At 37.7% G+C, this 26,858-nt stretch overlaps 1 protein-coding gene across 4 annotated transcripts in view; it reads left to right on the forward strand.

Moving 5' to 3' along the window:
* The window catches only part of LOC114653083 (dual specificity calcium/calmodulin-dependent 3',5'-cyclic nucleotide phosphodiesterase 1C-like), a 930,233-nt gene that overhangs the window by 830,952 nt on the left and 72,423 nt on the right, over positions 1-26,858 (forward strand). For all 4 annotated transcript variants that reach the window (XM_051929365.1, XM_051929364.1, XM_051929366.1 and 1 more), the window contains 2 exons: positions 15,086-15,261; positions 15,811-16,047. In XM_051929365.1, coding sequence (XP_051785325.1) covers positions 15,086-15,261; positions 15,811-16,047 — 413 coding nt within the window. The remainder of the gene's footprint in view (positions 1-15,085; positions 15,262-15,810; positions 16,048-26,858) is intronic.

A 26,858-nucleotide genomic window follows, 5' to 3' on the forward strand; every position in this document is an offset into this window, starting at 1 on the left:
ATCATCTATATGCTACACCGATCCCTCTCTCACTTGGACAGAGGCAGTGGTGCTGTAAGAATTATGTTTCTAGACTTCTCTAGCGCCTTCAACACAATCCAACCTCTGCTCCTTAGGGACAAGCTGACAGAGATGGGATTAGATTCATACCTGGTGGCATGGATCGTGGACTATCTTAAAGACAGACCTCAGTATGTGCGTCTTGGGAACTGCACGTCTGACATTGTGGTCAGCAACACAGGAGCGCCACAAGGGACTGTACTTTCTCCGGTCCTGTTCAGCCTATATACATCAGACTTCCAATACAACTCGGAGTCCTGCCATGTGCAAAAATTCGCTGATGACACTGCTATCGTGGGCTGCATCAGGAATGGGCTGGAGGATGAGTATAGGGACCTAATCAATGACTTTGTTAAATGGTGCGACTCAAATCACCTACAACTGAACACCAGCAAAACCAAAGAGTTGGTGGTGGACTTTAGGAGGCCCAGGCCCCTCATAGACCCCGTGATCATCAAAGGTGACTGTGTGCAGATGGTGCAGACCTATAAATATCTGGGAGTGCAGCTGGATGATAAATTAGACTGGACTGCCAATACTGATGCGCTGTGCAAGAAAGGACAGAGCCGACTATACTTCCTTAGAAGGCTGGTGTCCTTCAACATCTGCAATAAGATGCTGCAGATGTTCTATCAGACAGTTGTGGCGAGCGCCCTCTTCTATGCGGTGGTTTGCTGGGGAGGCAGCATTAAGAGGAAAGACGCCTCACGCCTTGACAAACTGGTGAGGAAGGCAGGCTCTATTGTTGGCATGGAGCTGGACAGTTTAACATCTGTGACAGAGCGAAGGGCGCTCAGCAGGCTCCTATCAATTATGGAGAATCCACTGCATCCACTAAATAGTATCATCTCCAGACAGAAGAGCAGACTGCTGTCACTGTCCTGCTCCACTGACAGATTGACGAGATCGTTCCTCCCCCAAACTATGCGACTCTTCAATTCCACCCGGGGGTGTAAACGTTAACATTTAACATTATACAAAGTTATTGTCTGTTTTTCACCTGCATTATTATCATTCTTTAATTTAATATTATTTATTGTATCATTATGCTGCTGCTGGAGAATGTGAATTTCCCATTGGGATTAATAAAGTATCTATCTATCTATCTATCTATCTATCTATCTATCTATCTATCTATCTATCTATCTATCTATCTATCTATCTATCTATCTATCTATCTATCTATCTATCTATCTATCTATCTATCTATCTATCTATCTATCTATCTATTTCTGCTTTTGTAGACATTTGCATTGGGGGTTCTATATTTGACTTTTCACACCTTGGCTTGTGATTGTTAATTGGCATCTGTGCAGCAATGGCTAATTAAAGATATATGCCTTGGTACAGCATACTTTGTCTCTCAGAATTTCAGACAGTAAGCCAATTATTTCTTTTTTCTCCTGTTCAGAGTTTTTCCATCCATTTTAAAGCTAAGACTCTATAGTAGCTATTTATTTTAGTCTGTGTTCTCTTGAGTCCTTGAAGTCGATGAGTATAGCACTCATAGTATTTTGTGTAAGGACCCCAAAAATGTTTCTAGACCCAGGGCTGTCATCCTCTTTAATCCAGTCCTAATTGGGACCATATTTGAAGGTTGTCTGGACTGGATGGTGACTTCTTTAAACAAAACTGAAAAAGTAGGTTAATTTTCTAACCACATATACAGAAGCTTATTTGAATTTTACTGAGGTACACTGTCATCAGCTTTCCATCTGGACAGAATGAAAACAGTACAGATACACTTTAGTACATAAATGTAATCTAGATAAGATTAATGTAGACAGAGAATGTAAGTTACTGCCAGGTGGAAAGATAATTTTGATACCAATTAACCAGGTCATGATTTCAATGAAATTTTCAAGGCAATTGATATTTTTCCATAAGGATTTGTGCTAATCCTTCCTTTCACCTTTCTAATACAGTCACTTAAACATTATAAGAGTGTCCCACTGAAGGAAAATCATAAGGGCCAATTCAACATTTCTTTGCATTTCTACAAAAGGGCAATACTCACATAGACAGAACTCCTCTGCAAAAACTTTGTGACAATGGCTTTACAAAATGAACCATTAGAGCCATTTGAGATGGAACATTATAAAGTTGTTTTCATAATAAATGGGGATTCATTTTTACTTTGATGAGGAAAATAAAGGTGATCTTTTTTGCAGTCCATATATCATAATGCAGTTTATGTTTCAATTGAGCAGATGCATTGCCATACCAGACTGTAATGGAGAAAGTGATGATGCTTTTAATAGCAGTTCTATAAAACTGTACCAGCACTGATTGAGACCAGTTAAACTCTTTTAAGTTGATGGAGAAAAAACATCCACTGCTAAGCTCCCAGTTCAGACTGTGAGTGGTACTTGTGTCAAGAAATGTAAATGATTGCACCTTGTATACAGTAACATCATTAAACATAAGGATGTAGGATAATGAGGCGTTTCTCCTAAAATCCACTTTCATTTGTACTGTTTTCAAGGAATTCAAGTTAGAATTGTTGAAGATGCACAAACTGGCCAGCCAATCCTCCTCCTTGTGTTGTAGCACCATATTCCAGTCTGTAATCAGGTCAATCAAGGTGGTGTCACCAGCAAACTTCAGCAGTTTATCAGATGGGTCACTGGAAGTGCAGAGAAAGAAAAACAAGGGAGACAGAATACAGCCTCATGATCAGTCTCTGTACTTAGGATCAGAGGCCCTGACTAATATTTGCCTATCCTGTCTTCAAGTTAGCAATCCAGAACTATGTGGTGTTGTCAACATTCTTGGTGAGACATTTGCTATGGAGAAGCTCTGGTATGATTGTGTTAAATGAAGAAAAAATATCCCTAAATAAGATCCCCACAGAAGTAGTTGAGGTGTCTAAATAGTGCAAGATGTAGTGGAGAGCCATGTTTACTACGTCCCCAAATGACCTGTTAGCACAGTAAGCAAACTGTATTTGGTCAAGGAGAGAATCTGTGATGATGAAGAACATTCAGATGTTTTTATTATTACAGAGATCTGTGCCATTGGCGTGTAATCATTTAAATGGGAAATATTTTGCTTCTTAAACATAGGTAGGATTGTGGATTCTTTGAAACAGGCAGGGACTTTACATTGAGCCAAACACTAAGGGAAACATTCTGTAAATACAGGTGCTAACTGATCAGAACAGTGTCTTAGTGTGGAAGGAGAAATGTTGTCTATACCAGGAGCTTTACAACATTTCTGACTCCAGAAATGCATATAGGCAAGGTGCAGTTGAGCTAAAAGAGAAATATGTCAGTTTATTTTATCATTAAAGTAGACCGTCGTAAACCGCATCTTTAAACCGACCCAGTTGTTAATCACTGCGTGCTTCTGGGGCTTCCTCCTGAACTGACAGCAGTGGCAAGTAGCACAGAACACATTAAATTTATGATATTCCAGCTCTCTGCACATTTAGAATCCTTAGATTTATACTTGATATCACTTTAATGATGAAATGCATTGTGTATGTTACATTTTACAGGTAAATCATTAACTTCATTTAAATAATGAATACTAACAATTACACATGTGGGGGCAGCATGGTGGTGGAGCGGTAGTGCTGCTGCCTCGCAGGGAATCATGTCCATGGTGTTCCCTGCCTGGCGTTTGCATGTTTTCCTTTTGGGTTTCCACAGAGTGCTCTGGTTTCCTTCCAAACACAGGTGTGGGGATTTGGTGATGCTGAAATGATGCTAGTTTATGTGTGAGCTAATGTCCTGTCCAGGGATTGTTTCTGCCTCATGCCCAAAGCTTCCTGGAATGGGTGCATCCCTGGATTGATGAATGTAATCATTAAACATCCATCCTTTTCAGAGATATTGTAGCAAGGTGTCCTGGGAATTTAATGGATGTTTCAGGAAATTCACAACACAGAGATGCTGAACGTTTTCTCACCATGATGATATCTCGCAATGCCACGTGGTGGAATCTTCCAGATTTATGTAAAGTACTTGCTCAAGTATAAGCAGTACAACACTTGATAAGCAGTAGCATCAACGGGCGCATGCATCACGTCGCACGAAGTATAAACCCGGCCTTAGTTTGAAGCAAGTTGGGAGGGTCTTGCATTTGTAACCAGTAATCACTTATAAAGCACTTCAGACAGAGTGATTGGTGGAAACGGGGCCAAGTAGGTTCCATGGCTTGGGGGAGCGCAAGACCACATTCAAGCCCCATAATCCCCCCTCCCCCCCCACCCCCCAAACACACTCGAAAGGGACAAACACCCTCACTCAACCCTTCTTTCATTGCATAGGCAAATATGAACATGCTCAGGTCCACCTTACAATGCCTAAAGATGCCACATACCCAGAAGCGGCACTGGGAGGAAAATTTCTGTTCAAGCTTAACCTTATATTTGCTTTTGGTATATATAACAGCTTTGTGTAGTTGATTCTTAGCCTGTTTGTAAACTGTCTTATCTCTACTTTTTTAAGCTTCCTCTTTTTTTTTCATAACTTTTTGAGATTTTTAAGAAACATGGTTTATCATTATTGCATTTGATGATCATTTTAGTAATAGTACATATTCCTTGATAAGAATTTAAGTAGTAACTGTGTCCGTATACTCATCTAATCCATCAATTTCATCTCTAAATACCTTCCATAGAGTAGAATCAAGTCCATCCTGTAGTCTCTCCACAGCCTCACTAGTCCACTTATGCACTGCTTTTATTTCTGGTTTAGCTGATTTCAATTTCTGCTTATATGAAGGGACACTAAATACCATGGTGTGATCAGAGTTGCCCAAAGGGGCCTGTGAAATTTCATGGTAAGCAACTGAAATAGTGTTGTAACATTGGTCCAGAGTTTCTTCCTCTCTAGTTGTACATTTCACAAGCTGATTATATTTTGGAAGCTCAGATACTAAGATGGCATTATTAAAGTCACTGTAAAGTTATTGTAAGCTCATCCATTTTTTTTTTTTTTTTGCACAATGATGGGATGTTTGAAAGAAACATACCTGGTACATATGGCACGTTCTACTGAAACAGAGAAGAATCTTAGCTCTGAAACCCTGCTTTCTAATGTTAGTGCTGGTTGCAGTCTGGCTATGTCTGCCTCCTCCTGCGAGTTTACCTCCCCTGTTGCATCCTGCTGTGGTGAGATCAGATGTGAGACTAAAAACTTAGACAGTTTTTTGAGTAAAATCAGTGGGAATCCATTCTGCAACAGATGTCATTTGCAGCAAATCAGCACAGGTTTAAGTTAAACATTGTCCTGCATTTAGGTAGGGACAGACTTCACATCTTGTACAACTCTCTGATGGCCAGTGCAGTTTCCTATTCTGCGTTGTGCTGGGCTGGTAACATCATTTGAAAAGAGGCCCACTGAATAAACAAGCTTATTAAAATGGCAGAGTCAGTTATGGGGCACACTTTGGATCTCTTGGAGGTAGTAGCAAGGCAGAGCATTAAACAAAACTTAATGCCATTATAAATAATGCTGAAAATTGTCTCTCTAAAACACTAACACTGAGGATTTTCTGCCAACAAATTATTCAGCAGAAGTGTGTCAGGAAACTCAATGAATTATTCAGTAGAAGTATCAAAATATTTTACTGGGGTTCCTTTATACCATCAGCAATATGTCTGCACAATGCCTCACTGTGACTGTGGCAGCCAAGTCAGAAGTTTTATTTCTTTTTAATTGTCTTTCTTTTTAGTCATTGTGGTGTATGTTCAGACCATACCATATCTATCTACCTATTTAAAGAGCTTCTGTAAAATACCAAATTTCCCCCAGGGACAAATAAAGTTCAATCTACATTTTTTAACACAAAAGCGACAAAACTACCAGAGACAATAACACCTTGTTGCCTTCCTCCTGAACAACCCTGTTGCCAAGGTTGTCTGTATGTTTATTTCCTTCCTGTTGGCAGGAACAAGTCAGGCAATTCTCCTCAGACCTCTCTCAGCCTCAGAACTGCAACTCGCTGAACATTTTATATTTATCACACCATTTTCTTTAAACTTTACTGACTGAACTGCATGGGAATCCTAGGAGGGCATCTGTTTCTGAGATGCTCAAACAACCATATTTGAAACCAAGAATCATGCCATAATCAAGTTCAATTAGATTACATGCCTTGTCAATTTTAATATATGCCTAAAAAAATAACTAACTATAACATGTCTGCATGCTGTACATACTGAGTTGTAGCCTGTTTGAAGGAGCAGTTTATTTGCATTAAAACGAAGGTATAACTAACTAATAAAATAGCTGATGATTATATATTGTGCAACCAGTAATCTCTACCCAATATATTGTCTTCATCATTGGCATAATGTTTTCCAGATTGAGAAACAGGTGGTAGTCTTAGGGGCTGGGTCTAAAGAACAGAGTAGATGTGGTATTTCTTTGAATGAATAGTTTCACCCTTCAGCTTTAGTAAAACCTTGCACTGTGATAAAGAACATTATTGTAAAGCAGATGGAGGGTGATCAACAGGTTTTCTCATCAATTTTCCTTGAATGATTGACAGAAACAATGGAGCAAATCAAAGTAATATTGAACAGTTACTGTATAGTTGCCAGAGTATGATGTATAATTGCAAGTACTGCAGATCCTATCACTCATTATGAATATGAAGATTAATCTAATACTAAATATTTAGCATTTCTCTTTAGTTTGGAATGCCATTTTAGTGCCAACAGTTATGGTTAAAGTGATTCTTACAAAAATATTCTTTTGTCAGAATTTGCCTGGCTGGTTTTGCCACTTGCAATCTGGCAATTTACTAGTAGATTACTGGCATTGTCAAGTGTTTTGAAAGGCTATTAATAATATGATAATAAAAAAAAATGCAATACATCATGCAGTCACAAGGTATTTTGGAACCCTGTACCAGAAAAGAATACTCTATAGTGCAGAATTTGTAATAGGCCAAAGATTAGCTCCTGCATACCAAATCAAGTCATTGGTGCTTAACAGTGCGCGATCCCTGTTTTAGAATAAAATCAACGTGGATGTCAAAAAACAAAAAATCTGGTATCATCCTATCACTAAACGCTGGAGAATAACACCCCTTTTCAAGATTAATTCCCACGTACTGTGCACCAGGACCCATGTCCTTCATATGTCAGGGACAAGAGATAGATTTAGAATTCCGTTGAGGCAAGGTGTCACTTAAGGTGTCAAGTAGAAAAAAATGTCACCATGGAGCAACTTCTAATAGAAAATGAAAGAACGATGATGTGCAAGATAGTAAACAATATAGGGATTAGTTATGGGTCAATTCAATCTATACACCATGAACAATTAAACAAGAACATCTACACACATTAGGTGCCCAGAATATTAACTCCTTAAATGCAGCATTGTGCATTCAGAATACCAAGGAGAATCTTAAGATAATCTTTTAAGACAGGAAGAAACTTAAGAAGCATTTCATAACTAGGCATTAATAACTATAGTCCAGAATCTGAATAACAAAAAAAAAAGTATGCTGATTTTCTAACGCTACATAAATTCACAGTCAAAGCCAGTACAGGCCCATATACTGTACATAATATCAGTAACAAAATGGAACCCAAATCAATGGGATAATCAGAAAGAGCGGTGTAAAACAAGTAAGGAATCCTAACCAGAAGGCTGTAGGAAATATCTATTAGAAAGAGCAAAACATAACCCAAAAAAACAGAAAAACAAATCCAAAGTCAGAAACCAAGGGATCTTTAGAATGTATTTAAGAAATAAAACACAAAGATTTATTCATAATCTGTCAAATTTGGATATACAGTTCCAACACAGCGATGTTTGTTTCATCGTACTGACCAAATAATCTACTAAATTTCCAAAACCATTCTCTGTTGTGTCCACAATTGTCTCAGAATTGTCTTTTCTGCCAGTGAGCCCCTGTGTTCTGTTAGAGTGGTCTTGGCAGTGTTCTCAGTGAACCATCCCTCACTCCCCGCCATCTGCTGCCCACAAGTATAAATCTGCTTCAGTCCCTTCCTATATCAGATGATGGATTAAACAATGGTACATCATACCAATTTCCTGGGCTTGACAAATAATGTAAACAGGTTAAACAAAAAGTATTGTTTCCAACTATCAAGGAGTTGATTAGAAACCAATGTTCCCAGACATGCTAATTTTCAAGCCAGGTAAATACAAACATTTTCCAAGGAAGAGGCAGTTTTGTTATCACAATATTGTATTGCATGTATGTTTAAGGAGTTCAAACATCAAAGTAGGGGACTCTTGTGCAGAAAAGCAATTATCTATGTCCTGTAGACATCCATCACAATAATCAGTAACAGGATTATTCAGGAAATTTGCCTTTCAACTTATCATCCCACTCCCAACAATGGGTGTCTATTGCCCCTTCATCTACCAACTTAAATGTAATATTTACATGTTTCTTTGCAATGAGAAGTCAAGCAAAATGACACCTCTTATTGGCTAACACAGTACAACACCCCAGTATTACACATTTCTTTGCCTAAGAGAGAAAAAAAAAATCAACCATTGTACAAAAAGTTCCCCCCTGACATAAAAACTTCCAGGCAGGCTTCACTCTAATTCCCTCCACAAGTTTCCTTCTTGGCATAGCACAAGACTCCAAGCCTCATGAATTTCTCTGATACACAAAGGTCCAAACTCTTGCAGTTCTCTTTGTCAGCCAGAGTTACTCGATTAAAAAAAGAAACAAAACTTTAATTTCAGTCCCGAAGATAACTTAATATTCAAACTTCACAAAAAGGTAAAATCTTAATTGAAATCTGGAAACCTGTGGTTTATGAATTGTAATCATAAACTACACTGAACACCCACCCACATCCAAAACAGAGAGCTAGTGAGTAATATAAAGAGACCCACTGTGTTGTACAATTCTTCTTAAATAAAACAATTGGAGTTTAGCAGGGATACTGGGAGGAAAGCAGCAGATTTGCTGTATTTGAGAGTACCATTAATGCTTGCCAAATTATAAAAAAGCTCTGCAGTTACCCAAAAACATATTTTGATTTTTTTCTAGTTTTATATAATTTAAGATAGCATTTTACCATTTGAATTGTGCATTAGGATTCCTATCAGTTCATTAGAATTAGTTGAAGTACTAACAATGTGGTAGGGTAATAATGGTCAATTTAAGATTTATGATCATTGCAGATGCTCTCTTACAGCAGTGTTTTGAGTTATTTCAGACAGATTTGGACTATCTGATGAGCCCCCTATTTTTAAAAAGAAGGTATAAATAACTTATTATGCAATCTTGTATTATGTGTGGCTTTGTTGCTGCACGTCTTGCATGCTTTTATTTGCTAGAGCCACATGGAGTTCTAGGGGTAGTGTAGGTACGGCTTGTTTGTATCTCACAAAGAAGTAGAAGTGCTAAACTTAAAAAACAGTAAGTAGTAATCACAACATGTTTTGAGTTTTGCAATTCAAATATTGTTTTGTACATTTATAGAGAGGGTATGTGTTTTGTCTTGGTAGAATAATATATTACTCTACTTTCCCCTTTTGTATTATTAATATGTAGCCTTTGTCAGAATGCCTCAAATCTCACAGACTTACCACTGTTTATAAGGTATTGTGCCATATAACTTCTCCCCACCTTCCCTTCTACATTTATAACCTCAGGCAATTAGGTGTAGTAAAAGACAAGCAGGAGTTAAGTTACACTTTAAATAATGTATTTTTGATAATATTCATAAATAATAACAATAAGCAAAGTACATTTGAATATTGGCAACCATACAACCTGATAAATGCTGATGTGTAGTTTCAGGCAGCACACAGACTTGTTAGTTACTTAAAATGTCTCTAGTTAAATCCTCATTTTTGGTTAGCTTTCTTCAGGAGAGGCCGCATGCCTGTCTCAATATGGCTGCCGAGCTGTGCTTTTCATTGTGTTGTCCTTTTCAGTTTATGGTGTGTGAGATGCTCTTTCATCAGATGTTTGTAAGAGAGAGAGGAGGGGTTAAAGCAAGCAAATTTATAGATTCTCTGTCCAAACCCTACAGCCAATAGGGTGTTGTGGTACATAATGGCTTCTGATACAAGCCAATTCCAAACAGCCATACTTCAGACCAGTGGGGCACAGAATACCTTCACACCTGCCTCCAAACTATTTGTTAAAGTGAAGCTTGCCAGGTCGGTAGATTGGCTTCCCGTGGGGGGTTGATTGAGAGGGTCCAGCAGAGAATCACTTGCCAAACTGGTTTTAGGCATTTCCCCCGACCCCTGTCATAAAATTACAAAGACCCATTCCTTAAAGGGTGCATCCTTAACCATCAAACCATTGCTGTTCTTATCAATGATAGACATTAGTGTTATAAGTTGCAAATAAAAACATAGAAAATATTTATCAACTTATATGCAAAATTTCACACCACAACAGTATGATTTGTTTTGATAGTTTATATAAGGACATTAATCAAAACAGCGCATAGTGTTATCCTATAAGTGCAGTTTTAGTTTTCACCAATATTTTTTCCACCTAAGGCACTTACTTAGCTGCATCATAATTTGAGATGTTAACTGTACTTTAGAGGATGGGAAAGCCCAGCAATGAATGATTCAAATACCCGGGTTCATCACTGAAGCAAAACTCCCATCCATTTTCAATACATTTATGACAAAAGTAAAGAAGGCATTTTCCTTCATCTCAGAAGCAACACATCCCAGCAACAGACTCTTTGCCTGCCATCCAGCAGGTGACATTGTAACATTCAATACTGTACCAGAACACCTGCAGATGGTTGTTAGTTCTGGGTCATTAAGCTGCTAAGTCAAATACAACATTATGTATGCTCCTTCACTGTCAGTTTCCACTACTGATTTAATGGTAGTGACCAATGTGCAAATATCACTTGCTTTTAAGTGAAATTGATATTTTAATTTGATAATGTTCTATGTTAATGAACATTTATTGGTATTGTTTATTGCTAATGCTTTATACGGTAATCTACCAATGAAGCATTATATTGTTCTGTCATATACTGTATCACTGCTGTATTTTCAGCATTTCTTCTCTAGCAGGATTAGCAATAGATATACCTCATTGCTGTATTGTATAATAACAAAATGTATTGAATGTAGCCACCAGATACCCCAAAAAGACTAAAAGAAAAAAAACACTAATACAGTTCACAGCCTAAGAACTTCCTGCTGGTCTAACCAATTGTCATAACTAAAGGGACCTTCCTTTTTAACTTAGTTTTAGCTCACACTCTTTTTAAGATTCATAACTCTTAATTGATTATTTTAAATATCTGCATTTAGGGTCTTTAGCTACTTTTTACTTTCTTATCCAACTGACATTTATCAATCAGAATAAACAACAATCTTGATCTCATTTGTCTTTTCATCTATATTTTCATCTATATGTAAAAAGGCAAAGCCTCACTGACTCATCACTAATTCTCTCATTTTTTTAACACAATCCCTTCATTTCAGGGGCTCAAAAGTAATTGAACAAATTAAATAACTGAAAATAAAATGTTCATTTCTAATACTTGGTTGAAAACCCTTTGCTGGCAATGACAGCCTGAAGTCTTGAACTCATGGACATCACCAGATGCTGGGTTTCCTCCTTTTTAATGCTCTGCCAGGCCTTTACTGCTGCGGCTTTCAGTTTCTGTTTGTTTGTGGGCCTTTCTGTCTGAAGTTTAGTCTTCAACAAGTGAAATGCATGCTCAATCGGGTTAAGATCAGGTGACTGACTTGGCCATTCAAGAATTTTCCACTTCTTTGCTTTAATTAACTCCTGGGTTGCTTTGGCTGTATGTTTTAGGTCATTGTCCATCTGTATCATGAAACGGCGCCCAATCAATTTGACTGCACTTAGCTGGATTTGAGCAGACAGTATGTCTCTGAACACCTCAGAATTCATTCGGCTGCTTCTGTCCTGTGTCACATCATCAATAAACACTAGTGTCCCAGTGCCACTGGCAGCCCATGCACGCCCAAGCCATTACACTGCCTCCACCGTGTTTTACAGATGATGTGGTATGCTTTGGATAATGAGCTGTTCCACGCCTTCTCCATACTTTTTTCTTGCCATCATTCTGGTAGAGGTTGATCTTGGTTTCATCTGTCTAAAGAATGTTTTTCTAGAACTGTGCTGGCTTTTTTAAATGTTCTTTAGCAAAGTCCAATCTAGCCTTTCTATTCTTGAGGCTTATGAGTGGCTTGCACCTTGCAGTGCACCCTCTGTATTTACTTTCATGCAGTCTTCTCTTTATGGTAGACTTGGATATTGATATTCCTACCCCCTGGAGAGTGTTGTTCACTTGGTTGGCTGTTGTGAAGGGGTTTCTCTTCGCCATGAAATGATTCTGCGATCATCCACCACTGTTGTCTTCCGTGGACATCCAGGTCTTTTTTGCGTTGCTGAGTTCACCAGTGCTTGCTTTCTTTCTCAGGATGTACCAAACTGTAGATTTTTGCCACTCGTAATATTGTAGCAATTTCTCGGATGGGTTTGTTCTGTTTTCGCAGCTTAAGGATGGCTTCTTTCACCTGCATGGAGAGCTCCTTTGACCGCATGTTGTCTGTTCACAGCTAAATCTTCCACATGCAAGCACCACACCTCAATCAACTCCAGGCCTTTTATCTGCTTAATTGATAATGACATAACGACAGACTTGCCCACACCTGCCCATGAAATAGCCTTTGAGTCAATTGTCCAATTACTTTTGAGCCCCTGAAATGAAGGTATTATGTTAAAAAAATGCTTTAGTTGCCTCACATTTTTATGCAATCGTTTTGTTCACCCCACTGAATTAAAGCTGAAAGTCTGCACTTCAACTGCATCTGAGTTGTTTCATTTAAAATTTATTGTGGTAATGTACAGAACCAAAATTAGAAAAAAGTTGTCTCTGTCCTAATATTTATGGACCTAACTGTATATAGATAGGGGAAACCCCTCCTCACTATTTCTGTAACTTCCAATATACGTAGGAAGCCCAAATTTCCCATGCTCATCCTTAACACTGTACTTACAAACGTTAAGTAGATTTCATTTTGCGCCGTGCCCCATAACGAACCTTTGAAAATAGGGTCTTCTTTCTGGTGGTTCTCACCATTATGTCGTAAGGAACTTTCGGAACTAACCTCTTCCTTTTGGCAGTTTCATTCCTTATTTCCATTAACAGAGGATTTATTTCACGGCAGAGACGCAGAAGGGCCACCCCGGTCCCCCTTCCTTTTTCCGCACGGCCGCTGTCCGCGCACCTACCACGTGGTTGGCTCCCTGCCTATATACATTAATGACATCCCACGCTCATATGCCTCCTCACTTGCTTCCTTACTTTCCTCAGCTGTTCGTCGTGCTCATTGCTACCTTCTTCTTTACTCCACCGCCTCCAGCCTGTTATTGTTCGCTTTGCTTCACGTCTTCCTGCTGGTAACTCCTGCCTTTTCATTTACTCCACCGCTACAAGCCTGTTATTGTTGGCCTTGCTTCACATCTCCTGCTGGTGACTCCTGCCTTTTCGTTTACTCCACTGCTTCAAGGCTGACATTGTTGGGTTTCCTTACTTCCTCACGTCTCCCTCCTCATGACTGCTGCCTTTTCTTTTACTCCATCTCTTCAAGGCTGTCATTGTTGGTCTTCCTTACTTTCTCACGTACGTCTTCCTGGTGCTGACCTCTGCTTTTCATTCCCTGCTCCATTGCTTCACGCCTTCTTTCACACTTACTTTCTCAACGGGTGAAAGTTTACCCCGAATAGCATGTCTATTCCGGTGATGACCATCGATCACAATTTCACCGACCTGTACCCAGTGGTTTCCATGCCCCAAGATTGCACCTGCTTCTTCCAGTCTCTCTCTTACTTATTGTATGGCCATATCAGTCTCAGCCTTGCTATCCGCAGAGACATTATGTCTTTTGTACTGAATGACTGGGACAGGTTCAAGGTGTGTACTGATGATGGTACAGGAGACAATTATGCTTGTGAAAATGCAATGAAACAGTGATGCTTAAGCTCTCAATCTATGGCTCTGCATGTGAACTGATAGCTGCCATGGAATTGTTTCGTTGTCGCTTTCAAGTGTATAGAAATGGAGAAATATTTTACACCTTTGGACAACGGGGAATGCCTGTTAAACATCTTAGATTCACATGTAGCGATTTGGGTATTGGACACTTCGATTTTATGAATATTTCAACTCTGACAACATAGACACAAAGTTATCAATGAAACCTGTTGTATATTTACAACATTTTTCAAACATGGAATGTAACTTGAACACAACACATTCTCCAAATATGAACCTGATTGAAAGAAATAATGATAATCAAATTCTTGATGACTGCAACACTCTTAACAGTGACAAAACAATTACATTGACAATCATGTTATGTTATTTTAAAATGTTTCCTTTCTTTTTCATAACTTCTTTAAACACACTACTTCTCCACTGCAAAGCGCGGGTATTTTGCCAGTCATAACATATTTGTAAGTGTTCTGTTGTTTGGACAAGAAAATTCTGTAATATAATAAATCTCTGCCAAGGCATAATAAGATTGCTAACAAGCCATTGAATTATATAGCAGGTTTTAATAAGGGCAAGAACTGCTTCTAATTAAGAAGCTGATGTGGCAATGTGTCACTTTGGCCGTCGGGAATTAAATGCAACACCGAGTTTCACACATGTTCTTGACATGAAAGTCTAAAAATCGCCTATTAGTGTAATATCTAAGGTGTTACAGTGTAAAACTTGAAGTTGCATTCCCGTCAACAGGTCACAATGGGATACTGAACAAATCAGACCAGCCTACCAGAGTTTTAACTGGGAAATACAGTCTGTACTGTATAAGTAGATCTGGTTAATAGAAGCTGAAAAGTATAACATATAAAAATGAAAACCAGTAATTATTGTAAATCTGCATTGTTCACAAATAATTTTTTAATCGTGTCAGGTTATTTTTCTTGATTTACAAAGGAAATCCTAAATTTGCCAGAATTTGAAAATAGCTGTGTTAAAGGTATTTGAATCTATTAAAAACAGACAGACCTGACTTTATATATATATATCTTCTTTTGTTTGCAGCTTAAACAGTATCACCCCTACTGAAGTAAAAAGATCCAGTGTGAAGAGTACTGGGTCCGAAGGAAGTGCCTCACTTAACTGTTCACTACTCACTGTGGATTTTAAAAATTTTAAAGCCATTTGGTATGAAACTGTGCTACAGAATAGAGAAAAATGGAAGGCACAAGCAACCAAAGGTAACAGTTGTTATATTCCATGTTTTTGGAAAAATAATTTTAAAGATGCAGTATCAGCAAACCATATAGAGTTTGTTAACTTAAAACAACAGATGGATTAGTTATGGGAGAATGCAAAGTAAATCAGTAGAAATGAAATCCCACATTGAACAGACTTCTGACAAATACCACACCAAATATCAGCTATACAGTAACTCCAGATTCTCTCGTCGTCCTTGTTTCTCTCTCTTGCCTTTCTTTTTCATAGTAATATGCATTGATGAACTTAATTTATGTAAGAAGTAGTGCAGTAAGTTTCAAAATGTGTTTCTATAAAGCTATGAAAAAACAACACATCATTGCCTTTCATTCATCCATTTTATATGACTGCTTTTTTCAGCATATGCTTTTTGGGGGGCAGCTTCTATCCAGGAAGCATTACTTGCATAGGCCCAAGCATAATTTATGGCCTTAATTTTAGCCCTGAAAAAGATCTGGTAAACAATAAATAACTCTTCAGTTTTTATTACACATTTGGCTTTTTTGTTTGGTTTTTGCACACTTTTACAGAATCTGAAGAAAAAGCTAAGAGAGATGCTGAAGAGAAAGCCTGGCAGGAGTCTGAAGGAGGTGAAAACACAGCTACAGAAGCACAGGGACAGGGTGGTGAAGAAACTGTTGAACAAAAGGAGGGCAAGAATGGTACTATTAATGGGGCTGAAATGAATTGCACTTCAGATCGTCCAGATCCCAAAGATGAAGAAGGAAAAAAAGGAAAAGATGACAAAAAACAGCAAGTACAAAATGGTAATTTACTTATTTAAATTTCTGAGACAGAGTGTACTGCTTTACAAAGCAGGTAGATGTAGAACAGTCTGAAAACAAGGATGTCTTAAATAAGCTAGGGTGAAACCAGAAAGTCTAATTTTCCCTACAATAATCACAATACAAGGTTGAATCTCTAATTCAATTAATTTCTAATCCACATAGCTTAGTGAAAGCATGACTGATAAAAGTTTTCATTGGCACCCAAATCAACAAAACCCATGGCTTATCTGTTATTGATTAGTACAGGAAAAAATAATTGTTTTTCACTGGGTTTGACTCCCCCAAAATGTGATTAACTTTTTGGATTCCCTGTAGTTCTTAATAGTTTGTAACCACAGTAAAAACACCAGTCCAGCGCCACCTGACATCATCTTCCCTGAACACCTAACATGGTTTTCCCCAGTTCCAAAGGTTCAGGTGGTGGTTGTTCATCTATAGTACTGGGTAAAGTGCTGAGTTTCTTCCTTGCTGGAAACATAAAACATTTAAACAAGACATTTCAAATTTGTGCTTCTTGCCTCTAGTGGCAATCTTTACATTTGTGCTTAATACCTCATCTAATGTTTCTTCAAGATCATATTTTGTGATATAATCTATTATGTCTTCATCAAAACCACTATGAAATATGGTAACCAGTCAGGTGTTATCCCATACCAAGTCAGGATGCTTCATGCATTCCAAGCATGATCATGAATCTTAAAGATTCTGGGGAAGTCTTTTATAAACTTTTCAGTTTGGAAGTAATTGGATGTTTATTGGTATATAAAGCAAGTACCCTAATAGGTTATTTGTAACTAACAAAACTCTAGGCAATTTTATCTCAGTCCAGTGTTCTCCCTAGCGTCTTTTAGCTGGTTGCTCCGCCCGGCCGATTTAGTTGAGTATCCGGCTGATGACAGCCGCAGATCTACAGGCACAGGCAGATCTAATGATCTGCAGAGATGGCAAGGGAAGAGCGGGCGGGTGGGAAAATATTTTAGAAGCAGGATCAGTGGTGAAGGGAGAGGCACGGGGTGGGATGTTGCCGATCACTCGATGCTGAACAAGCTAATAGCGGGGATGAGGCGGAGCAGAGTTCACAAGCAAAGAGTATGGGCTTTCAAGAGGGGGCTGTACATGGTAATAGCGGGCACAGAGCAGCTTAATACAGTAGCAAGGAGTATGGAAAAGTGGGCAGGCGAGAGGGGGCTATAAAGCTAATAGCGGAAGCGGAGCGGCAGTTCACAAGCAAAGAGGATGTGGAAGTGGGTGGACAAGAGGAAGGCTGATAAAATAAAAAAAGACTAGTGGATTAGCCTGTGAGATATCAGAAAAAAGGAGTCAGGAAGTGACGTCTCTGTTCTCAGTGTCAGTGCAGTCTGTGTAGTACTGCTAAGCGTACAGCTGCTCTCTTCTTGTTCAGTACATAGCAAACCAATATATATACAGTTGTTTAAGCATTAGGTGTGCTCTGTGTGCAAAAATCCTTGTAGCACTTACTGTGGTTCCTGTTAATTAAAGTGACTCCCCCTGCCATTTTTATATTTGCTCATACTGAGGGTTTTGTTAAAGTGACCCCATCTGCCATTCTTATATTTGCTCGTATTTGGACCTGTGTCCATACTGAAAAAAGTATGCAGAAACCCTTGCAGCACACACTGTGTCCTGAGCAAAAGTTTTGACACTGAATTGCTGAGGGTTTTGTTAAAGTGACTCATCTGCCATTCCTTTTTTTGTTCATATCTTGTCCTGCCATAGTGCAAGTGTGCATTGAATATCCAACAGGCTCCCACTTTCCCACTCAAAAGTCTTATTCATAGGTACTTTTCATTTTTTCCAAACAGTTTACCAACATGAGAATCAAAAGTGTTCAGAAAACAACACTGCTCAGTTATTTCAGAAAAGAGACGCCACAAACTAATGAAGGTGCAGCGTCAACTCCTGTTGTGGAAATTTCAGACAAAGACATTGCAGAGGCTAGTCCATCAGGGGAAATCTCTTCAGCTCACAGTCTGCCAATTGATAAATCTAATCACCACTTATCCGGCATAAACAAACAATGGTTTAAAGATTTTGATTGGCTAAAGGTCAAAGAAAATAGTATGTGGTGCTCATTGCGCATGAAATATTCAAACAAACACCCCCCAAGAAGGGAGTTACCTTGGATAAATGTGCCATGCACAAAAATTCAAAAAGAAAGCTTGCTGGACCATGAAAAAAGTAAAACGCACTTTGAGTCTTCTGCTGACCTTTTAGGAAAGAGTGTACTAGAGTAAACTGGAATCGGTCAAATTGAAAGATCTGTATCTGTGTTAAATAACTTACAGAGAGATGCCTTTGTGGGAGCTTTAAGATCCATGCTGGTTGGCAAAAAATGAGTTGCCACATGAAACGTTGTTTGAAAAACTGTTGGAACACTGTAAAGAAATGTGTTGTTCCTTTTTACAACATCTCGGTGTTGGTAAAAATGCACATTACACCTCTGAAAGACTAATGCAAGAGCTGCTGGATGTCTTAGCATCAGAAATAAAGTCTAACATACTGAAAAATATACACGCTGAAAATTTTTTCAGTATTCTGTGTGATGAAACCACAAACATCTCAGTTGTAAAACAATTAATTATTTACATTAAATATGTTTGCCAGGTCACTAAAGAGATCAGAATTAGTTTTGTATCAACCCACAATATGATTGATGGCAAGGCGGAGACTATAACCAACACACTGAGTGAGACTATGGACACTCTAGGCTTGAAAACTGCTAATCTGGTTGGACTAGGGTCATATGGAGCGGCTGTTATGACTGGGAAACAGAAAAGTGTGGCAAAACTGCTTAAAGATAAAACATCTGGATTCTTGGTCAACTGCCACTGTGTACACCACCGATTGGCCCTTGCAAGAGCCCAAGCAGCAGCTGATGTACTTTATATAACAAAACTGAATGACATCTTAAGGCAGCTGTTCTATTTCTTGCAAAATTCTTCAGTTAGGATGGCTGGTTTAATGGAAATTCAAAATATTCTGAACATTCCCCAGATTAAGCTGAAAATAGCCAATGACACTAGATGGCTGTCTCATGACTCTGCAGTACAGTCACTATAACAGTGTATGATGAGTGTCATAGCTGCGCTGGAAAGAGAGACCACTGAACAAAATGACATCACAGCTGAAGGATTAAGCAGATGTATTAAAATGTACAATTTTGTTTCTTCTCTGATGATGCTTTCAGACGTATTACCTTTGTTGTCCAACTTATCTAAAGCTTGGTAAAGGCAAGATGTCAATCTTACCGAAATTGAGCCAATTTTGCTCACCACAAAATTGTCCATTATGGAGTTGAAAGACACTCCTGGGAGATATTTTCAAAGCCTTCATCATTGTCTGGCAGAAGAATGGTCAGATTTCTGCATTGTTTATACACAGAGTGATGTAATGTCATTCAAAACTGCAATATATGATAAATGCAGTACCTAGATGCAGTTGTCAAGCACCTAGATGCAAGATTCCCTGACATGCCAATTATTTCCAGCTTTTCAAAAGTTTCAATACAGAAACTCACGATTCAAGTGAATCTGCTGAAATTCTTTTCGATCATTACTCCAAAAATGGTAGCCCTCCAATTTTAAAATATGAAAGAAGCAGGCAAGAATGGACAGTTGCGTCAAAAATGATCAGAAGTCAATTATACAAAGACTTCAGTCCAAAACTGATTTTACTAAAAATGGCAACGACATCAGAGCTCAAAGAGTCGTTTCCAAATTTAGCCAAACTTGCTCATATTGGGCTAGTGATCCTAATAAGCACGGCTAAATGTGAAAGGGGGTTTTCTGTCCTTAAAAGGATCAAGACATGTTTGAGAAATTGCATGAATCAAAGCACGCTAAATAATCTCATGCTGATCTCCTTGGAGGGCCCAGATTCTGGGGACTTTGATTATGGGAAAGCTGCAGACAACTGGGCCTCTAGGAAGAAAAGAAGAATAAATATTTAACTGAAGACACCTTCTGCATATGCAAATTGGCTTTGAAGAAATTTTTAAATTTTTCTTCATTAGGTTTCCCATACTTTTTTTTCTTTGTTTTCACTTTTCTTCCCGACAGCAACAATACTTGTGCCTCTTGGTTTATGTCATAACAATTGTTATTTAACATTTTTGTTAGGGTTGCAGGATCCTGAATTAGATACTTCTTAAATTTAATAAAAATGTTCTGGCACAAGTGTCAAACCTTAAAAAAGGAAGTCATATTGAGCATTGCAAAATAATTAATAATAATTAACTAATAAAAATAGTACGCATTTCCCCACCACCAAATTTCCCCGTCCCGCCACACCCGGCTACTTTTTCATGCCACCCGGCTGGAAAAATTTTTTGGGGAGAACACTGCAGTCATTGGGGTAGATACAAAATTGCAAATTAAATACTAGCTCACATTGGATGACAAAAACTCAAATATTTTTTGGATCCCCAGCAAGATGCTTAAGATGAGGCATACGTGGGTTCTGACACAAGTGAACCAGCAGTTTGACCATAAATAGACTCTTAAAGAGCAGTGTCTTCATTCAGGGCATGTTGCACAGTATCAGCAAGACCCTTCATCTGTTCCTCCATTGCGGACTGCTCCTGTGATTACCAACAGATTTATTATCTTGGGGTCGGTCATGATCAGGCTCTGTGTTAAGAGAGACTCCTGGGTTTATTGAAAGAATAAAAGATACTGAGGCTCTCATGTATAAAATGTTGCATAAATTTAATACTTAAATTTTGCATATGCTCAAAAAAGGCAGAAATGTAGTACTCACAGAAGAAATCAGATTTATAAAATTGTACTTACGTGGCGTGCCACACCAAGTTTGTTTATAAATCTCAAATTATGTGCTCGTGTCCACTCTTTTAGCCATTCCTTGCCACCTCCCTCCAGTAAACATGTATGGCTAAAACACACCATTTTTGAATAGTCATGATTTAATCAAGGTAAAAAATTTTGCCATGTTCTTCAGTAATGTCTTTACAATGAATCACGAGAGAACAGAGGAAACAAAAATTCAATGAAAACGACTTGAGATATTATTGTCCTAAATAGAGACTGCAAAAACATTATTTTTGGTGGTCTCTCTGTGGGAGTCAAAAATAAAAGAATAAAACAAGAGTGGGAGCAGTTGAGTGGAGACAATAAAAAAATCATTTTCCCAACTAAATGACAATATTGCACTACATATAAGCCTCTTAACGCTGAACATACAACATGCAAAGTTCTTTAAATTTCCATTGCATTGATGTACTGAGGAACAGGGTCTGTGTCGTTCATACACTCATCTTGGCCTGTTTTAGGTGACAGAGGCAGTCCATGCATCTGCAATATATTGTGCAGTACTGTATGAGCCATCACAACGTGGCAAACCTTTAAGGGGCTATATAGCAGTGTGGCAGGCTTTGCAAGGAGTGAGTTTTCAGGGATTGTGGTGATTTTTTTTGGCTCATGATCATGACTGGCTTATAAGCAGATTCAAACTTGCTAGAGTCATCTTCTTGGAATTGTGTACTGAATTAGAGCCTACATTATAGAGACTATCGTTCAGAAATCACACAATCCTTGTACCGTTACAGGGTTTAACATCCATATAGTACATCACAATAGGCACTTTTCAGCATGAACTAGGCTGACTGGTCAGGAGTTTTGTAGTCTTCACTGAGCCATGTCATGTCATCAGTATAGGATGGATTAATTAGTGCTTGAAGTGGAACTCGATAACTGCCAATGTACTCCCATTTTTTTCTGCTTCCACATAAAGTTACACTGAATGGCAGGAATTACTTTGACCGTGCTTAAATACTTGCGAGGCTGGAACACAGTGTGCTTGTACACGTCCACTATTGGTGACAAAATGCACGGAAGTGGCAGCACTTAAGCCCTGGGTATAATTAAGATGCTAACCAGATATATTCCTTGTGGAAAAGGTGAGAAGGCTGAGATCAAAAGGCAATTGCTGATTTTCCTGGTGCAATTGACTACATACAAGTAGTGATAAAGGTATCATCACAGTATGAATTTGCTTTTGTAAATCTTTGCTTTTCATTAATATACAACTAATATGTGATGCTCAAATGTTTCTCACTAATGTTGTTGCATGGTGTCCCAGCTGAATGCATGATTCCTTTATTTTATCTAATAGTAGTGTACAAAGCAAACTGATTCAGGATCATGCTGCATTTGATTGTTGGCTTCATGGTGACTCTGACATTGCCATTTATGATGTATAGCACACAGCACACCCTTTTTATAAGTAAAAAAAGACGTGTTACACACTAAGGCAATTAACACCTAATGCATATGCTTAATGTTATTACCAACATTTAAGACAAACATATTAAGTGAACATGTCAGATAACTGTGATAGAAATAGTTTAACAACATTGTAATAGGTCTAATGTATTATTGAAATGCACAATATAATGAGATATTCTGTTTATTTTATTGTCTTGCCACCCAGGGTCACTAAAATGCCAACACCAAAGAAGTCTGCATAGGATTTACAGGCGGTCAAAAGTTATTGTAATGTTAAACCAATTTTCATGCCAAGTATGTGTTTTCTAAATCTAGAGTTTTGTGTAAGAAACAAAAGCAAGTTTTAACAAAACGTTAGACAAAATTTGTAGTAAAGGCAGGATGGTGAAAACACCAGGAAATCAAAAAGGTAGCCAAGCAAACAGTGCACAAGGGTTAATCAAAAATTTGATGTCAATGAGGGGAAGTGGATAGCTATTTTTACTGCAGTTTTAGCAAGTTCAAAGTAAACAACACAAGGCCACTAGTGTCTCAGCTTTTATCTAGACAAATAAAAACCATGTGTCCACCAGACTGATAGACAGTCAAATTAACTTATCTTTAATATTTTCTTGAATATATTGAAAGTCATCATATCAAGAAGGCAGGATATTAATAAAATTACAGTGAATCATTGGGGGGGGGGGGGGGGGGGTTATTTTCTGTAGACAGTTAAAATGCAAAAATCAAGCCAAATAAACACTTCTTTTGAACCCAGTTTATGGAAGGATTATGTGTTTGCAACAAGGGAAGATCTAAAATAAAGTGGATTATTAAACGTTGAATTGTAAAAAACATAATTGATTTGTGATGTAATGATCCAACTTGTAATGAAATAAGAAGTTATGAATTCTGTAGTGTGTGACCTGATTCACAAACAGCAGTGTATGCTGAATTTTTTGAAAGGTGAACTAATTATATTTTTGGTAGCACCAAAATTTATCAGGGCCTCTGTTTTGAATATACACTTCTATATTTTAGCACAATTAACCCTCTTATTTCTTAAACCACCACAGTAGTAGAGTACAAGTCCAAGTAGTGGAGTACAACTCCAAAGAGGTTATGCTCAGTCTTTATAACACACTGGTGAGGCCTCATCTGGAATAGTGTGTACAGTTTTTGTCTCCAGGCTACAATAAGGTTATAGCAGCACTGGAAAAAGTCCAGAGAAGAGTAACTAGGCTGATTCCAGGGCTACAGGGGATGAATTACGAGGAAAGTTTAAAAGTGCTGAACTTTTCCGGTTTTAAGCAAAAGAAGATTAAGAAGGGACGTGATTTAAGTGTTTAAAATTATGACGGGAATTAATACAGTAGATCAAGACTGTTATTTTAAAATGACTTTATCAAGAACATGGGGACACAGTTGGAAACTTGTTACTTGGTAAGGGTAAACATTAGGAAGCTTTTCTTTATACAGAGAACCATAGACACCTGGAATAAGCTACCAATTAGTGTGGTAGACAATAGGATTTTAGGGACTTTAAAACTAGACTTGATGTTATTTTAAAAGAATTAAGTGGATAGGACTGGCAAGCTCTGTTGGACTGAATGGATTTTTCTTGTCTACATTGTTCTAATGTTCAAGCATAACTCCTGTTTAGAAGGTTTCTCCCATTCAAAAAGGATTAATTTCTTTTTTTGTTTACTTTATTCTCTTTTTATATTTCCATGATTTCAGATGTTAATCCTATTGTTTCACAATAAACCTCATTACTCATGGCAGAGATAAAGTCGTTAATTTGTTTGTTTATTTTTTTTTACTCAACTAGTAATAATTCTAATGTTGAAATCATATCATTAATCATAGGGGTCATAATGAATTGTCTGAGTTTTGTTCTACCATAAACAGAAAACATTAACAATAATTTATTTCAGTTTTTCTTCCAGAGGGGAAAAACTAGAAACTGATAGATAGATAGATAGATAGATAGATAGATAGATAGATAGATAGATAGATAGATAGATAGATAGATAGATAGATAGATAGATAGATAGATAGATAGATAGATAGATAGATAGATAGATACTTTATTAATCCCAATGGGAAATTCACATTCTTCAGCAGCAGCATACTGATACAATAAATAATATTAAATTAAAGAATGATACTAATGCAGGTGAAAAAACAGACAATAACTATGTATAATGTTAAATGTTAACGTTTACCCTCCCCCCCCCCCCCCCCCCCCCCAATGGATGGAATTAAAGAGTCGCATAGTTTGGGGGAGGAACAATCTCCTCAATCTGTCAGTGGAGCAGGACAGTGACAGCAGTCTGTCGCTGAAGCTGCTCTTCTGTCTGGAGATGATACTATTAAATGGATGCAGTGGATTCTCCATAATTGATAGGAGCCTAATATATATTACATGATAACACATATATGTTATCTGAACTCAAATACAATCAATTAAAAGTGCTAAAATAATGCAAAACAACTAGTTAGAAAATGTACTCATGGAGTAATATTCAGGTATGGTTTGGGACTTAGTTAACTAGTCGATTTACTGTATGTTATTGAAATATATTACGGAAATTTATATATATAAGAAAATTAAATGCAATAATATTCCATCTATGTGCACAGCTCTGCAGGTATTTTAAAAACCTGTACTGAGGATAAAATAAAAAACAAATTAGGTTAAAACAAATAAAAAAACTAAATAAAGCACAACTACCATGCATTGGGTACACAGTTCTAAAAAGCAATAATATAAGTAAATAGTAAGTTATTTTTTTGATACATTAGACTCTGTTCAGCTTGCAACTAAACATAAGATCGTATGATAAGTGTTAAATATGTTATTGTTTATGTCTCTGGTTGTCTACATCTATGATGTTGCTTTACATTTCTTTTACAAAGGCATGCAATGGCAAACTGGTGAACTTTCTCCTGAGTGACCCATTAAGGAAAAACCAGAAGGGAACAGTTTGTTAGAGTTTTGAATGTCTCAGCATTTTTGGCCAATAAGGAGACATGCATCATTATTTTTTGATTTTAACAACATTAATAAGGATTTTGCATGTTTTAGAACTCTGGGAGAGAACTTTAAGTTTTTCAGGCTTGGCAACATATTGATGGTTCCACTTCCACTGGACTGTTAGCCCAGATTAATACCATTAATGGTGAAAATAAAGGTTTCTTCTCTTCCCTGTTGTTGTTTAAATGTGTAACTGAATTTATGAGCACATTTTACAGATTAATCTGGAATATAGTCTTTAAATTTTGTCTTTGTCTTCTGTCATTTATATGTTGACTAGGGGGCTTATCCCCTGCTCATTTCGCTCGCCAACCCCCCCGGCCTGCGCTACATGCCAGCCACTTCGTGTCTCTGCCGATCGTGTTGTGAAGAGGGGGGCTGAACACACCCCAAGGAGACACATTTGCTCCTCCGAAACCCCCTCTTAAACAGTAATACAATGGGAAATAAATAGTTTTTTTTTTACCCCCTCTTTCCTCAATCAGCTGCTGGCTTGCTGCTGCTACTGCTGTTGCTGTGCTGCGTGATCTGCATCTCACGTGGCACTTCAAAAATTTAAAAGCCTGTACAGCAGCTGTCTTTGTCATCTACTGTTTGTCCTTTATTTCCGGCCCCGGGCGTGGTTAAATCTCTTGGCACAAAGTCTCATCTCACAGGACGTGAGTTCTTGATATTTTTTAGTTTATAATTTAAAAATGGAATAAGAATCTGAAAATTTAACAACATTACATTCAAGTTTGATAAATTCTGAAAAGAATGATACCAAACGTATATATGTAGGTTTTAAAATAAGCCCGATTTAAAGCGTGACAAAAAAGGGGACATAAAAACATCACATAAAATTGTTGCACAAAATCATTGCACTTTTAGGCTTAGGATTTTATATATATATATATATATATATATATATAGAGAGAGAGAGAGAGAGAGAGAGAGAGAGAGAGAGAGAGAGAGAGAGAGAGAGAGAGAGAGTAGATTATATCTTTGTCTTTATATGTTGTTATGATATTTTGTGTTTTAATACAAGTGGTTGAATGTTATTTTGATATGTGTGAGGGTGAAGAACAATATCAGCTCCTTGTTTTTTTTATATAAACTACATAATGCTTCTTACTGAAGTTGTTTATGTAGCACACAATTGTTAAGATATTTTTACAAGGTGGCAACAGAGAAAAGAAAACTAAGTTCCAATCAATATTGTAGATTTTGCAATATTAGGAAAATGTAAGGAAATTCCTCTTGAACTAGCTTCCCAGACTGTATTTTTTTTGTTCTTTATTTCTTCTTATACAATTTCTTGTATTAGGAATTTGTTAGTTTTCACATACCCCTTGGGGTCAGAGCACAAGAAATTGTATTTGACGGGTGATGTGTTGCAGCCCTGATTTTGGTGGAGTATAAAGAAATCATACACTGTATTTAGACCTGTACTTGGCAATTGTAGTGTATCCTACTGCCTATGACATTGTGTACCAAGATCAGACATTGTACCTTGGCACTGATACCAA

The sequence above is a fragment of the Erpetoichthys calabaricus genome, chromosome 6, assembly GCF_900747795.2.
Source record: "Erpetoichthys calabaricus chromosome 6, fErpCal1.3, whole genome shotgun sequence".
Classification (NCBI taxonomy): Eukaryota; Metazoa; Chordata; class Cladistia; order Polypteriformes; family Polypteridae; genus Erpetoichthys; species Erpetoichthys calabaricus.